The sequence below is a fragment of the Mixophyes fleayi genome, chromosome 11, assembly GCF_038048845.1.
Source record: "Mixophyes fleayi isolate aMixFle1 chromosome 11, aMixFle1.hap1, whole genome shotgun sequence".
Taxonomy (NCBI): domain Eukaryota; kingdom Metazoa; phylum Chordata; class Amphibia; order Anura; family Limnodynastidae; genus Mixophyes; species Mixophyes fleayi.
In genome coordinates, this window is record NC_134412.1 from 11,542,721 (window position 1) to 11,556,689 (window position 13,969).

Sequence of the window (13,969 nt, forward strand, 5' to 3'; positions counted from 1 at the left end):
TCAGTTAATTTTACTCATTCATAAATATAAGACCGACGTGCGTGCTAAGCAGATAAAGGGCTATCTGTCAACCTTCTGCTGCCGCTACAGGCCTAATGGTAATTATTGCATTCACCAGGCCCCATAGCTCCTTTGTGGATGCTTCGGCCCCATCTGGAGATGAAAGCATTGGCTCCCTGAGTGTTGGATATATATTGCCGGCCCACCTCACCACAGGGCCCAATTGCAACTGATTGAGCTGCTCCAGTGGAAGGAATGTGTCACCTATACACAGGGGCACCCAGATGGGGGTTGGGGACAATTACAAAGTACGGGGACCCGAGCCTGTCTGTGAAGTGAGAGGAGCCACAAACATGGTGTGGCCACTCACCCTTCAGCAGCTATGGAAAGGACCCCAAGAAGTTGATGTATCGGGGTCAAAACTTCCTCTTGGCGGCTTTGCCAATACATTTTTTGGACAATTAGTATTCATACATCTGCCATGATTGGAGCACATTCCTTCACATTTTAAGGATCTTTATATCTTTTTATAAGAATTCAGGTGTCCCTCTTTGGCCATTTGCATTGGTTTGCGTTATGCTTAATTTCCAGTGTTTTATATTGCACTTTCTGATTACTCAGTGTTGCTGATGGGATTAAGTTTGAAGAAAACATAAGACCACCAAACTCGTTAAAAAGACCTCAGTTGCCAGTAGCTCTTTACTGTTTTTGGAAAAAAAAGAGAAATCACTACAAGAAACAATTTCATCATTTACTTTGGAGAAAAAAAAACGTCTGCAGTCAAAACATTATTAAAAGTCATTTAAACTTCCCAACTTCTAGAATAAGTCCATCATACTTTTCAGCCGTGACCTTTAATCAGTGGTTCCTCGGCTTCTGTTGACTTACTAAATAAGCCTTGTTGTTCTTTACGGATGTGTAAAAGTTGTGTTTTCTGCAGAAATGAGCAAAACAATTCATCAAACTTTGAAATGAATCAGTTTCAGCCGGAGTTGGACACCAGAAACCAACGCCTAACTCTTTCGTTTGGCCTAATAGTAATATTAACGAAGCATTATTGATAGTCAATGAGAACACTCTAAGCTACTTTTAGCACATTCATACATTTTTATTATAAGTTGACCACTTATTGCCGTCAGTGACCGCAATAACCAAACCAAGGCACAATGGAGAGGCAAGAGGCCACATGGGGATTGAGAAAACAATTGACAATGTGTTTGGTTGGAGTCGCGGTTGTGTCATTGTTAGCCCGCCAGTTACAACAATGTTTGCCATGAAGCATTGAGAAAAGTAAAAATAAAGACCTAACTAACACAATAAACTCCATACTGCTAGATTTGGCCATGGGAAGAGAGGTGTGAAGTTTTGGCAGTACAAAGTCCCGCTTTTGCTTTGCCAGTCCTAACAATACAATTCTGTTCTGCATTCTACATTGTGTGCCATTTATAATCTATAAATAGATCTGGATGACAATGGTGTCAGGTCATTCTGTTCCGTTTAGTTGCAAGCCTCTCATTGGTCCTGATTTCTGTGGAACAGTCCCAATTCATGAACCTTGAGAGGCGCTTGGATAGCTGGTAAGAGGGTGGGGCTTCACCAGAAAGTGGATGTGGTTGGTGGTGGGGGTTTGTTTGAATTGTGGGTGTGGTTTGCATTGATTGGGGGCAGGGCTATTTTGTCCTAATTTTGCCTGAATAAATGTTGGAAGGTATGTGTTTGGGCTATGAAAATGCATAATTCCAAGCAGAACAAAAATTCCATAGGACACTTAAAGCCAAATTACAATGTTGGTTTGGAGAAATGTACAAAATCCAGCTCCTAAATGTGCGAAAATTGCAAGAAACGCGGAAATTATAAGAAGTCTGCAACTATGTATTTTTATAACTTCTACAAATAATTACCCCTATAAGAACATAAACTGTTTTAATACATGTAATGCAAAATATTGAGAGCTACAAAATATTTTCCAAGTTACCATTCTGACCCCAAGCGACAGCATAACTGTCATAATGACTTAATTGTGCTTTATGATCACCCTCTTCCATTAGTGAAACAGGACACCCTTCAAGAGCAAATGTTCCCTTAAGTTCTATATGACAGACATCCAAGTGCTTCATCTTAGAGTAAAGCAGACAGACATTTAGATATGTACACTGACTTTATTTTTCATTTTTAAGACCTAGTAAGCATATGTGGCTTTTCATTCGGAGTGTCGGAAAAACACACCAGACTGGGGACTGTTTGTTATGGAAATCCCTCGTTCGTTACAACATTTTTAACGGGAAACTAGATGTTTTTATTAATTTTTCCAGCTCAATTAAATCTCAGCTGAAAAGAGGCAATTCCAGGATGGCGTCTATGGACTACCTGCTCCGTCTCGCGTTGCCCCCCACCCCTCTCCCCCTCCGACCAGCTTCTCTCTAAGACGATTTTAAAAATTAGCGGTTGAAAGAAGTTAGAAGAACAAAACAAACAAAAAATTCAAAAAGCAGCTAAAAAAAAAACCCCAAAAAAACCCCCAAGGAGAATATTCCGCTCTCTATAGGGAATTGTTCTGGAATTATAGCAAAGGTGTCAAATGTATAAAGTTTCATTTGTTTGAATGAATGTTCAGCCGCATTCCGGATGCTCTAAACGTTCCAAACCACCGGTGATTTGCTCACCTCTAGTTTTATGATAATTTCTATACGGAACAGTATGAACATGGAGCCACAATCACCTTCCATGATTTCATTCTATGGGGTAGATCAAACCTTCTAAAAAGGAAAGAGGAGGTATATCCATGGCAGCCAATCAGATTCGAGCTGCCTGGTGACATTTTATTGATAAACCGTGTGGCCGATAATTTTCTATCGCTTCGATAAGTGGTGATAGAAAATTTTCAAAATATGTGTTAAGTGTTACTTGTGTTTTTTGTTTATTTGTTGCTAAAGGTTTTTCGAATTATTTGCGTTTGTCTGTTTGCAACACTCTATTAAAATTGCACCTTGTGTATTCTGGGAGATACTGTTGCTCTGCTTGTTTACTCGTACAGCTGAAAGATCTGCCAAAGTGTTAATAGGATAATGATATTCTATTTCATTACATTCCAATTCCCCTCCTTTCATCTGTCTGAATAAACCCCCTTTCTGAGCCTTCCCCAGTTCCTTTTATTCCTCTCTGAGTTTTGTCCTCTTAACCCCATTGACCCTTCATTGAGAGTACGGTGATGTCATAGAATTGTCCATTATTTCTCTGCAGGCAGGTTAACCCATGCAGCACAGGAACAACTTAGACTGCAGCAGTGGTTAAGAGCTCACTCTTTTGCATCCATCTGATATGAGCTCTGATATGTTTATAGTGAAAAATGAACTGTCAGAACAAATAAAAATAAATTATCACCAAATACCGCAGCACAATAGAACAGTGCAACTTGCAAGCTCACATATCGCCGATTCCAGCGACCCTTTCACAAATCCAAACAAGGTGTGTAATTAACTGTGGCGCCAAAGTATTCACGCGTTGACAGCGCTGGGGAGCGGGAGATGAGATGAGAATCACTGCCACCTAGTATCTTATTAGTGGCAGGTATTACCCATCTTCGGTAAATTTACTAACAGTCATTATAAAACAATAAAACAAATAAAACTATTGACGTTTTCACCCGACCGTAAGAAATAAACATTGGTCAATAAGAATCAGAACTCTTCATGTCATCAGAAGTATACCCACAGAAGTGTAACAGGGATCAAGTTAAGATTGAAGGGTAGATTTCACTAAAGCTTTGAGGAAAAGTTGAGGTGTCGTCCCTAGCAACCAATCAGAGTCTAGCTATCATTTATCTAGTACATGATAAGTAGAATTTGATTGGTTGCTATGGGCAATGCCTCCACTTTTCATTTTTAGAAGCTGTAGAAAATATTCTAGCTCCAAGAATGGTTGTACACTCTTTATTTAAAGTCCCTGTGAGAGGTGTTGCTGTAGATGCTGCCTCTACTTTCAAGTTATGGACAAATTGTAAAGCAGCATAATAGAGTGCTATAATATAATTATATATATATATATATATATATATATATATATATATATATATATAGCCTCACAGGGCAACACATAGCCAGTGTACCTCCATATAGCCAGTATGATGCCATACGGTCTCACAGGTCAAATCTATCTCCCCACAACCTCAGAAATAACCATTTAGCCAAAATTCCTCCACATATGCCAGTATATAGCCAATATCCCCTCTAATAACCAATATAACCCCATATAAATTATGGCTCAGTACTCCAATCACCTGCACCGTGGGGAGACAGTGGCGGTAGCTACCACTCCCATTGTCTGTTTTTGTTACCCTCCACCCACTCCCACCTCAGTTTATTGCAAATACAAAGGCAAATTAGCAGAACTTAAAATGTTAAGTTGCCTCCTAGATTTCTAGGCTGAGATAGGTGGCGATAGAATATCTTTAATGATCACCATATTTGAGTAAATAGGCCTGTTAAATTGCCTGATCGCCGTGACAGAGCCAAACCGTGCGATTCACGGTGTGACCGAGAGAGACAGGCAGGTACGCCATCATAAGGGTGCTGATCTATTTCATTTTTCAACCTTATATGGCACATAAAACTTTATGCTGTACTATTTAGTTTTCCTACTCATTCCGACTTAATATTTATTTTTAGTGCCTGGGCCAATGGGAGACAAGCGATTTGCCGAAGGTCACAGGGAGCAGAAACTGGGATTGGAACCACTAGGCGACTGTACGCGTCCTCACACACGTGTGGAAGGCAGAAGGAAAGGTGCAAGAGCCAATTTACATGCACCTGCAAGAGTCATCTTCTCAGAGGCCCAAAGTCCCCCAGGAGCCAAACCTTGTCCGTTCTGATTGGATTGAAATTGCACATCTGTAATGTCAGACAGGTGCAAAATACATCTGGCCCAGAGGCTTGCAGCATTGCAGCCATGTCCTACACAAGAATTGGCGCATTACGTATTCTAGCAATGGATAGAGAGACCTGCAAGATCAGTAATGCCAACATTCCAACTGTACAGGGATTGTGAGATAATTAGTGTAAGTTAATGGGTCTTCCAGCCACCTGTCCCCTCCTGTTTTTTTGCATTTTTAGTTGGCAAAGTGCTCGGCTGACTTCAGTCTTCCTACGGTAGCTAGCTCTTAGTCTAGGTTCTATCGGCAGAATGCAATAAACACGACAGGTTGTCTTGGAAAGATATGTGACTCTGCCCTGAGTTATATGTAAGACACACGGGGGGATATCAGTTGGAGTGTAAATTGTAGGAAATGACACGCTCGGGAAGTGGGGTAGCAGGATATATCCTTTCGGTCAGTGCAGAAATCCAAGAGAGACCTAAAATTGAATAAAGATATACACACAATGCCAGGTCAGTCTCAGGCAACAAAACAACTTGGGATATCTGATGAACAACTGGTGTCCCGCAAAGGCTCGCCACTGTCGTGCATCCATAAATAAAGTTACATAACGTTTCTGAATGCAAGGTGTAGTTCTGTAGCAAAGTAATTGCAGTTTTACCATCCATTGAACTCGCTTTGAAATAAATAACAGTGCTCTGGCATAGCGTCTGTATTATACATGCCCTGAGTGTGACCAGGTATATAAATAGTGAAACAAAACTCTAAGAGGCTTTATAGTTTTTTTTTGCATTCTGTCTATAAATTCAATTTTGTGAACTAAACATATTGTGGCAGGTAAGTAACAAAAATATTGTTGTTAATTCTGCGCACAAACATTTAGAGATGGAACACAAAAACTAATGTTGGCACAGAAATGTGAGGAAATTAGTTTGTGGCACAAAATCAATTTTGTAACCACAAAATCAGTTTTGTCATGACAAAATAATATGTAGCAAAACAATAATTTTGGGACCTCCTTGTGCCAAATGAATGTGACACTACAGAAATGATAGAGCACTCTATTGTGACATAAAACTATTTTTGTAACATAAACTAATATGGTGCTGTCAGGGACAGGCTGTGAGTGTGGAATCACGGCTCAACGCCATACAACACTGGTTCCGACAAGCAGCAGCCAGTGTTGTATAAAAAAAAATGTATTCTGTGGCACAAAATCATTGTGTAACTGACAAAATATGTTTGGTAGCCAAAAACCTTTTTTTCCACTCACTTTTAAAACACAGAATTGTTTTGTCTCACAAAATTTATTTTCTTGTGCACAAAACATTGTTTGTCCTGCAAAAGTATTTTGTATCAGAAAAAAAAAAAATTTGTGCCACAAAATCTATTTTAAAACAGCCAAACTCTGGGTCCATTTCTATATGACAAAATTAGTTTGTGACGCAGAGAGATTTATTTTGTGACACAACAACTAACTGTGTTCAGCGTTGAGTTTAATTATGTAGACGTAATAAGCCTCATTCATCAAGAAATAAAAAACACAAGTAAAGTATGTTTCTTTTTTTTAAAAAAAAACAGGTACATTGGGTATACACACGTCCGTATACAACAAGGAGCGGATCTAAAGATGCGTCTTTTGATGAACACAGGTTTAGGTCCACTCTGCTCTAACAGACAAAACAGGATACGTTCAATACATATATGGAATATCAAGTCCCAAAAGAACACACAGAATAACAAAGTATTCAATTAATGTCATCTGCTAATAATATAGTCCTTAAAGACAAAATATTTACAAAAATACAAGAAAAATGGGGGAGGGGGTTGTCTATTTTTTCCGCAGCATACATTTATTAGGATGTTATTAATTACTATACGTAAAATGCACTTTTACAGTTGCTCCTGATTGCAAACACATGTTCTAGCATGTACACACAGGCGTCATCCCTAGTAATTGGCACTTACACCAGACCTGTAGCCTGTGCAAGTGATACAACATAATATCACATGTCTTAGAGATGCCCAAAGCTTGAACTGGACGCTGCTATGTGCACTCCAGCTTGGCACGCCATTACTATACATTGACTACGTGCATACGTCCAGCCCCCTCCTCATTCCACCCCTGAAAGGACCTTTGCGCTCAAAGATGAATTGAACTTTGCTGCGTTCTTTGGCGAATGGTCCTTTTCTGGGCATGTGCAGAGTGACTATCCTCAAAATACGCAAAGTATAAGCAGTTATGCTACTTAATGAATCAGGCCCAATATCTGATTGGCTTCTGTTTGTTTCTCATGCTTACACAGCTCTTCCTCAGCATCACTCAGCCCTGGTGTTTGGATGTGAGACAAACCACAGAGCCCAGGGAAAGATGGGTGAACAGAGTAGCCCCCAGAGCTTGAAGATTTGGGGTCCTGGTTTAAAGCATACTTGCCGACCTCTGGAAACTTGTTTCCGGGACAGGGGGTGTGACTGAAAACGTCATTCACGCTGCGGGGGGGGGGGGCGGGGCCAAAATGAAGCGATTGGCCTCGCCCCGCCCCCTCCCATCCTCCAAAATGGCGCGATTGTCGGAAAGATGAAGGTTGAACCTTGTGGATAAATAGGGAGCTACAAGCGATTTCTATTACAGTAGATACACAAAAGTCATAATACTTTTTTAGAATATGTATTGTTGCCGCAAATCTGGTCTGTGATTAAGGCTGTGCATCTTATCACACAACCATTTCATTGTTTGCTGGTACGCAGAACCGTTGCAGATTTTAAAGTTGCCAAGTAAAATATATTATAAACTTGTACTCTAAGTAAATTTCAGGCAGCTAATCCTTCACTTAGCTAGATGACAAATTATTAGAAGACTTAGACTATAGGGGCCTGATTCATTAAGGATCTTAACTTAAGAAACTTCTTATTTCAGTCTCCTGGACAAAACCATGTTACAATGCAAGGGGTGCAAATTAGTTTTCTGTTTTGCACATAAGTTAAATACTGACTGTTTTTTCATGTAGAACACAAATACTTGATAGCTTATTTGTACACTGAAATTTAAAGTTGATATTTGTGTGCTACATGAAAAAACAGTCAGTATTTAACTTATGTGCAAAACAGAATACTAATTTGCACCCCTTGCAATGTAACATGGTTTTGTCCAGGAGACTGAAATAAGAAGTTTCTTAAGTTAAGATCCTTAATGCATCAGGCCCGAGGTCTGCAATATTAGAGGTATAAGATAATAGTATTTTCTGGTTTCAATTGATACATGAAAGGGTTACTGCGTGGCGGGGATTTTCCCACGCCCTTTACGACTGTTTAACCAGCTTCTCAAGCTGGCAATAACTGATGAAAATTCTTAACAAATAATGTTGTATTCTTAAATATTATTTTAAGGTTTTTTTTTTTACCTTGTTTTAGCATTTTATTTATATTAGTGGAACTGAAATCCCAAATCTGCGCATGCTTGAGCTGACTTGCGGTTATTTACAGGGACTGGCCCGGTGACTTAGCGCTTGTGGTCTGGTCGTTTTTTTTCCCTCCAAATTACATTGATAAGAGAATTTTTATCGCTGTGACAAGTGGTTAGAACATTTTAGTCTTAACGCCAGAGAAAGGGGCCTATTCACAAATAGAGTGTATGGGAAAATGTTCTTGTGATCAGGAAGAACTGTCAGAGAAGAAGCCGGCATAGTTTTGCTGGAATGCCGATCTTCCTACTAAAATCCACACCTGTAATGTGTCCTTATTACCTGAACTATCGGGACCAGTAATATAGACACCTCTGTTTAACAGCAGTTGGAACCTAGCAGACAGCCTGGGGTGGTAGATTAGGTGTAGGGGTCCTCTGACAGGGATGAGCTTATTTTCTGTCTCTATGCAGAGACGTCTGGCCCACAAGGGTTTACTCGACGCCATACATCTACTGAGTATATTATATAATATTATGTTATCATGACTGCAAGAAGTGGAGGGAGTCAGTGGCCACACACTTCTGGCAGTGAAAGGGTAACAACAATATTCCTCAGCGTTCAGTGTATATCAGCGCTATCAAGCTAGTGACAGGGAAGGACCGTAGGCATCACAGCGCTTAGTAAGTCAGTGACTACAATCTCTTTGCAGAAAAGGGCGATATGCAATATGACGTCTAACCCTGGCAAGGAAGGGGTTACATACAGTGAAACCTCTTCAGCAGTAACAAGGTGAGAAAGGGTTACGTTAATCCTCACGTTGCAGTGTTTAACAGTGGGTAAAACACGTCTGGCAGGCGAGGGGTTAAATGATCCCTCACATTGCAACGTTATTCACTGGTAACAAGCCCCTTGTAGAAGTTTGTTACCCCTTATAAGGCACAGTATAACCCTTCCCCATCTCAGGAGCACGGTACCGGTGGCACAGACACCACGTTGCCAGCACTATTTACTCTACAGGTAGACGGTGCTGGCAATGAATGGGTTAGACCCGTCCTGTTGCAGATGTTCTGCATTTATATGGCAGGATTGGGAGCAAGATGCAGAGGAACAGAAGTTTGCACCGGCCAGTAGGGGGAGTTGCTCAGGATGAAGAATCACTTAAGTCTTAAGACATAAGGGGCTAAACCGAGTAGTATTTTAGGAGAAAAACTGAAAAGTTTAACGTAATGAAAGGGGTGGTATTACAGTGGTAGGGAATTGGACATTGATGTGATGTCTACACTATTGCACGGCGCCTCTTGACATATTTTCCCCCAGCTAGCCTAGGTGCACTTCAAGCTTGCAGAGGCATCTCCCGAGAGCGCAACGCACCTTGAAACGCGCTGGGAGTACCATCCAGACACACCTGTGCGAAAGCAAGGAACCGAAACTGCAGACAGCGCCCAGTGCGTTTTCGCAAACACGAGTTCAGCTGCGTTCGGCGGTGTTCTGCGTGGTATCAGCCGCGTGCAAACATAAAAAGCAATAAGTATAAAATAGTAATAAAATAAAAAAAAAGTAAATAAATGTAAACAGCAAAAGAGGCAGCAGATAACATAGGATGGTAAGGACAAGGAAGAGATGCAGCGATGAAAGGGTTCATCTCTGACACAGCATCAGAAGTAGCTAATCACACCAGGTTGGATAGACAACATTGACTCTGGTGGTCTACACGGGGTTAAAATGTAAAGAACCGAGAAGATTTTAAAACTCTTTCCATACAGCGGCTATAGCCTTGTCCTCTCTTGGAACCCCTCACAATATTGGTGCAGAAATAAGAGATGCTTAGAATAAAAAAACCTATCCTCTGTGTCAAGCACCCCTTACAGCCTGAAATGGGTTAAATCCCGTCGCTCCTGAGAAAACGCTGAAGACAGTAGGCTGTCCTTTCACTCAGATCCCTCCAGCGAGGCGAGAGTTAATGAGATGAGAAAATGTTAATTAACCAGCACTGCACAAAATAAAAACATAACCAATGGGGCCATCTATATTCACAGCACCAAGCAGGTCTACGCGCACGCACACACACATACACACACACAGACATAACAAATATAAACACACACGTTTGTCCTTTGGTCCAGATAGATGGATAAACCTGCCACCTTGCTATACAATGCAGATGTATACATATGTTACAGGACATGTTGTCAGCGGGACATATATTCTAATATATTCATTGCCTGTAAAGAATGTTTGAAAGATGCAGCTTAAAAGCGATTAGACAGATACACAACTCTAAATAAGGGGCAATGCATATACACAGATTGCTCTTGCAGATGTTAACTATACAGCAATGTATATACACCAGCCATTAATGCTCCCTCTCTAGAACAGATGCTATACACAGCAGGTTCTGCATGCAGCTGCGAGAAACACAGTCTATCAGAATATGCCCCCATCCCCACAGTCCTAGGGTCTTGGATTGAGGATCAAAGGTCAATGCAGACCCTCTGCCCATTTGTATTTGGCCTCATTGATCCAACAACATGTCATTTCCACTGGGACCAGACGTGCATCGTTTTAACCCTTGTACTTCTCTGCAACAAACACACTGTCCAATACGTAGGGAAGGGATAATCAGGATGTCACAGTGGAAGGAGGGATATGGCTGTCATTATGATTGCAGAGACCCCATCCCTGCAGCAAATTCTTTCAACCCCCCCCCCTCCTCCTCCTCTTATGACTTCATTAATACATTTCTTCTTATTAACCTCTGACTTTCAATAATGTGTTCAAAGCACTAACTGGTTCATGGGAACCTCTAGAGCTGTCCAAAATGCTCAGATGGTTACTCATGAGACACCCCCCCCCCCTACCACCACCAAAAATTCGCTTGGTGAAGCAGTGCTGGAATTTTGGCTGACGAATCTCCCTCAATGTTGTCTGCATGAACTATTCAAGGCTGATAATCCCATGGACCACTAAAGTACAGTCCCAAAATCGCTCAGGACCGCAACACTGTGGACATCACATAGACCTAATGGAAACATTCCTAGAAAACATTACCTCTCTTGTGGTGCTCAACTTTCTAACTAAAACACAAAATGATTATTTCCAACAGAATAAAGGGATGAGATACCCCTGCCTCCCCCCTCTTTCAATCATCAAATTATTTAACTAGCGGTGGGAACTATTTTCATTCATGAGTCTAGGACAGTTAACACTGTACACGCCAGAGGATGCTACAGGATGAGCTATACTTGGATTTGCAGGAAGATGGGAAACCCAGAGCAATCAATAAGGGTAAAGATCTAAATGCAAAACATGAAAAGGGTCATTAAAATCTGATACCTTGTGTTAGCATCACTGCGAAGACCACGCTGGCCAGGTTCACCCTCTGAAGTGGCGTCTTCATTTTCATCCCCTTCTCCATGTTCAGGCTGTCCTTCTTCTGTTTTCTGCTTTATTTTCTCTCTTTCTGTCTCTTTTTTTTGTAGGTCTCTCCTCGTTAACCCTCTCCCCCCTCCCTCCCGGCTTGCTGTATGTTCCAGTACACTCGTCCACAGCGATGGCAAGCAAAGGATGGAGAAGAGTGTAGAGCAGCGATGGAGGAGGACAGAAGGAATTCTGGATTGGGAATCTCTATCAGGCCCCCCCCTTTCCTCCCGCTCTCTCTCCTTCTCTGCCTCTCCTATTTTTCTCTCTCTCTTCCAAATGCCTCCTCCTTCTTCTGTTCCCCTTTCACCCCCCTTTAACACACGCATACAAACAGACACACACACACTTCCCTCGCCTTCTGCAAACCATATGGGGATTCTGACAGATGGAAGTTGAGTGGCAGCAGTTGAGAACCAATCGCGACCTGTGCTGGGCAGGGGCTTGTCTTTCAAATGACAGGAGGGAGAGCCAATAAGAAGGTGTTGAGGTTTTGGTTGGAAAGGGATGCATGGTTTGGTGGTCTTTCTGATACTTTTGCTTGATTTATCCAGAAGGCTTTTCTTACTGCAGCATTGCTGTGATGTGCTGCCCCTTCTATCTCTCCCTCTCTCTCTCGCTCTTCCTCGCTCTCTTATTCTCTCACTTCCCTCTCTTTCATTCCCTCTCCCCCTCTCCTTCTTTCTCTCCCTCTCTCTCTTCCTCTCTCTCTCTATCTGTTTCTTTCTCCATCCCTTTTGCTTGTCTCTCTCCCTCTGTCCTCCCTTCCTCTCCTACTCCCTCTCCTTTTCCCCCTCTCTGTCTTTTCCTCTTTCTCTCTACCCCCCTCTCTTCCTCTCTCCTCTCCCTTCTTTCTCTTGCTCTCTCCCTGTCCCTCTTCCTCTTTCTCTCTCTTCCTAACTCTCGTCTCCTCTCTCCCTCTCTCTCTCTGTCTCTCTCTTCCTCCTCTCCCACTCCCCCTTCCTCTCTCTCTTCCTATCTTTCTCTTCCACTCTCTCTCACCCCCTCTCTCTGTCTCTCTCTCCCTTCCTCCTTCCCTCTTCCTCTCTCTTTCTCTCTCCTCCATTCCTCTCTCTCTCATCCTCTCCTACTTTCTCTCTTTTCTTCCCTATCTCTCTCTTCTCTCCCCTCTCTCTCTCTTCCTCTCTCTGTTTCTCTTCCTCTCTCCTCCCCCCACTCTCTTTCTTGCTTTCTCTCTCTATTTTCTTCTTCCTCTCTCTGTCTCTCCCCCTCTCTCTCCTCTTCCCCTCTCTCTCTCTCTCTCTCTCTCTCTTCCTGTCTCTCTTCCTCTCTTTCTTTCTCTCTCTTCCTCACTCTCAATTATCTTCTCTACCGCTCTCTTCCTCTCTATCTTCTCCTCTCTTTCTCTCTATTCCCCCATCTCTCTCTGCCCTCTATATCTCTTTATCTCTCAATCCCTCTGTCTCTTCCTCTCCCCATCTCATTCTTCCCCCCTCCCTGTCCCCCTTTCTCTTTCTCTCTCTTCCTGTCTCCCTTCCCATCTCTCAGTCTTCACACTTCCTCTCTCTCTCTCTCCATCTCTTTCTTTACCTCTCTCTTCCCCTCTCTCCTCACTTCCTCTCTCCCTTCCTGTCTCTCTCTCTCCCCCCTTCTCTCTCTCTCTCCCCCCTCTCTTTTGCTTGCCCTTGCTCTCTCTCTCTCCCTCTCCCCTTCCTTTCTCTCTCTCTCTCTTCCTTTCTCTCTTCCGCTCTCTCGCTCTTCCTCTCTCTTTTCTTCTCTCTCTCTCCTTCCCATTCTCTCTCTCTTCCCATCTCTCTTCATATTTCCCTTCCCCTCTGCTCACTCTTCCTCCTCTCTCTCTGCCCCTCTCCTTCTCTCTTCCCCTCTCTCTCTCTCTTTCTCTCTCTCTTCCCCTCTCTCTCTCTTTTCCTATCTCTCTTTCCCTCTCTCTCTCTCGTCCCCTCTTTATCTCTCTTCTCCTCCATTTCTGTCTCCCACTCCTTCTCTCTTTCTCTTTCTCTTTCTCTGTCTCTCTTTTCCTTTTTTTATTTGATCTGTACATTATTCTCCCTCCTGTGCTTGTGACAAATAGTGAGCAGTATATAGGTCTGCCTGCGTTATCTGTTTAGAAGAGAATTTACCAAATATGGATAAATAGTTCTCTAGATCCAACTTTTTAAAAGCAAACTTTATTTTTTGCCTCTTTATATTTCTTTAATGAAAAACTTCTTATGACAAATTGGAGAAGTTTCCAAAGTTATATTTTGCGGAGTAAATGATAAAGTAGAAAAATGATTGTATACGCAAAAGACAATAT

General features: G+C 42.1%; 1 protein-coding gene across 1 annotated transcript in view; it reads right to left on the bottom strand.

The window, feature by feature from the left end:
• The window catches only part of IGLON5 (IgLON family member 5), a 275,347-nt gene extending 263,281 nt beyond the window's left edge, over positions 1-12,066 (bottom strand). The window contains exon 1 of the mRNA XM_075191097.1: positions 11,608-12,066. Within this exon, the coding sequence (XP_075047198.1) occupies positions 11,608-11,689 (82 nt within the window). The 5' untranslated portion in view covers positions 11,690-12,066. The remainder of the gene's footprint in view (positions 1-11,607) is intronic.
• Between the last annotated feature and the right edge of the window lie 1,903 nt (positions 12,067-13,969).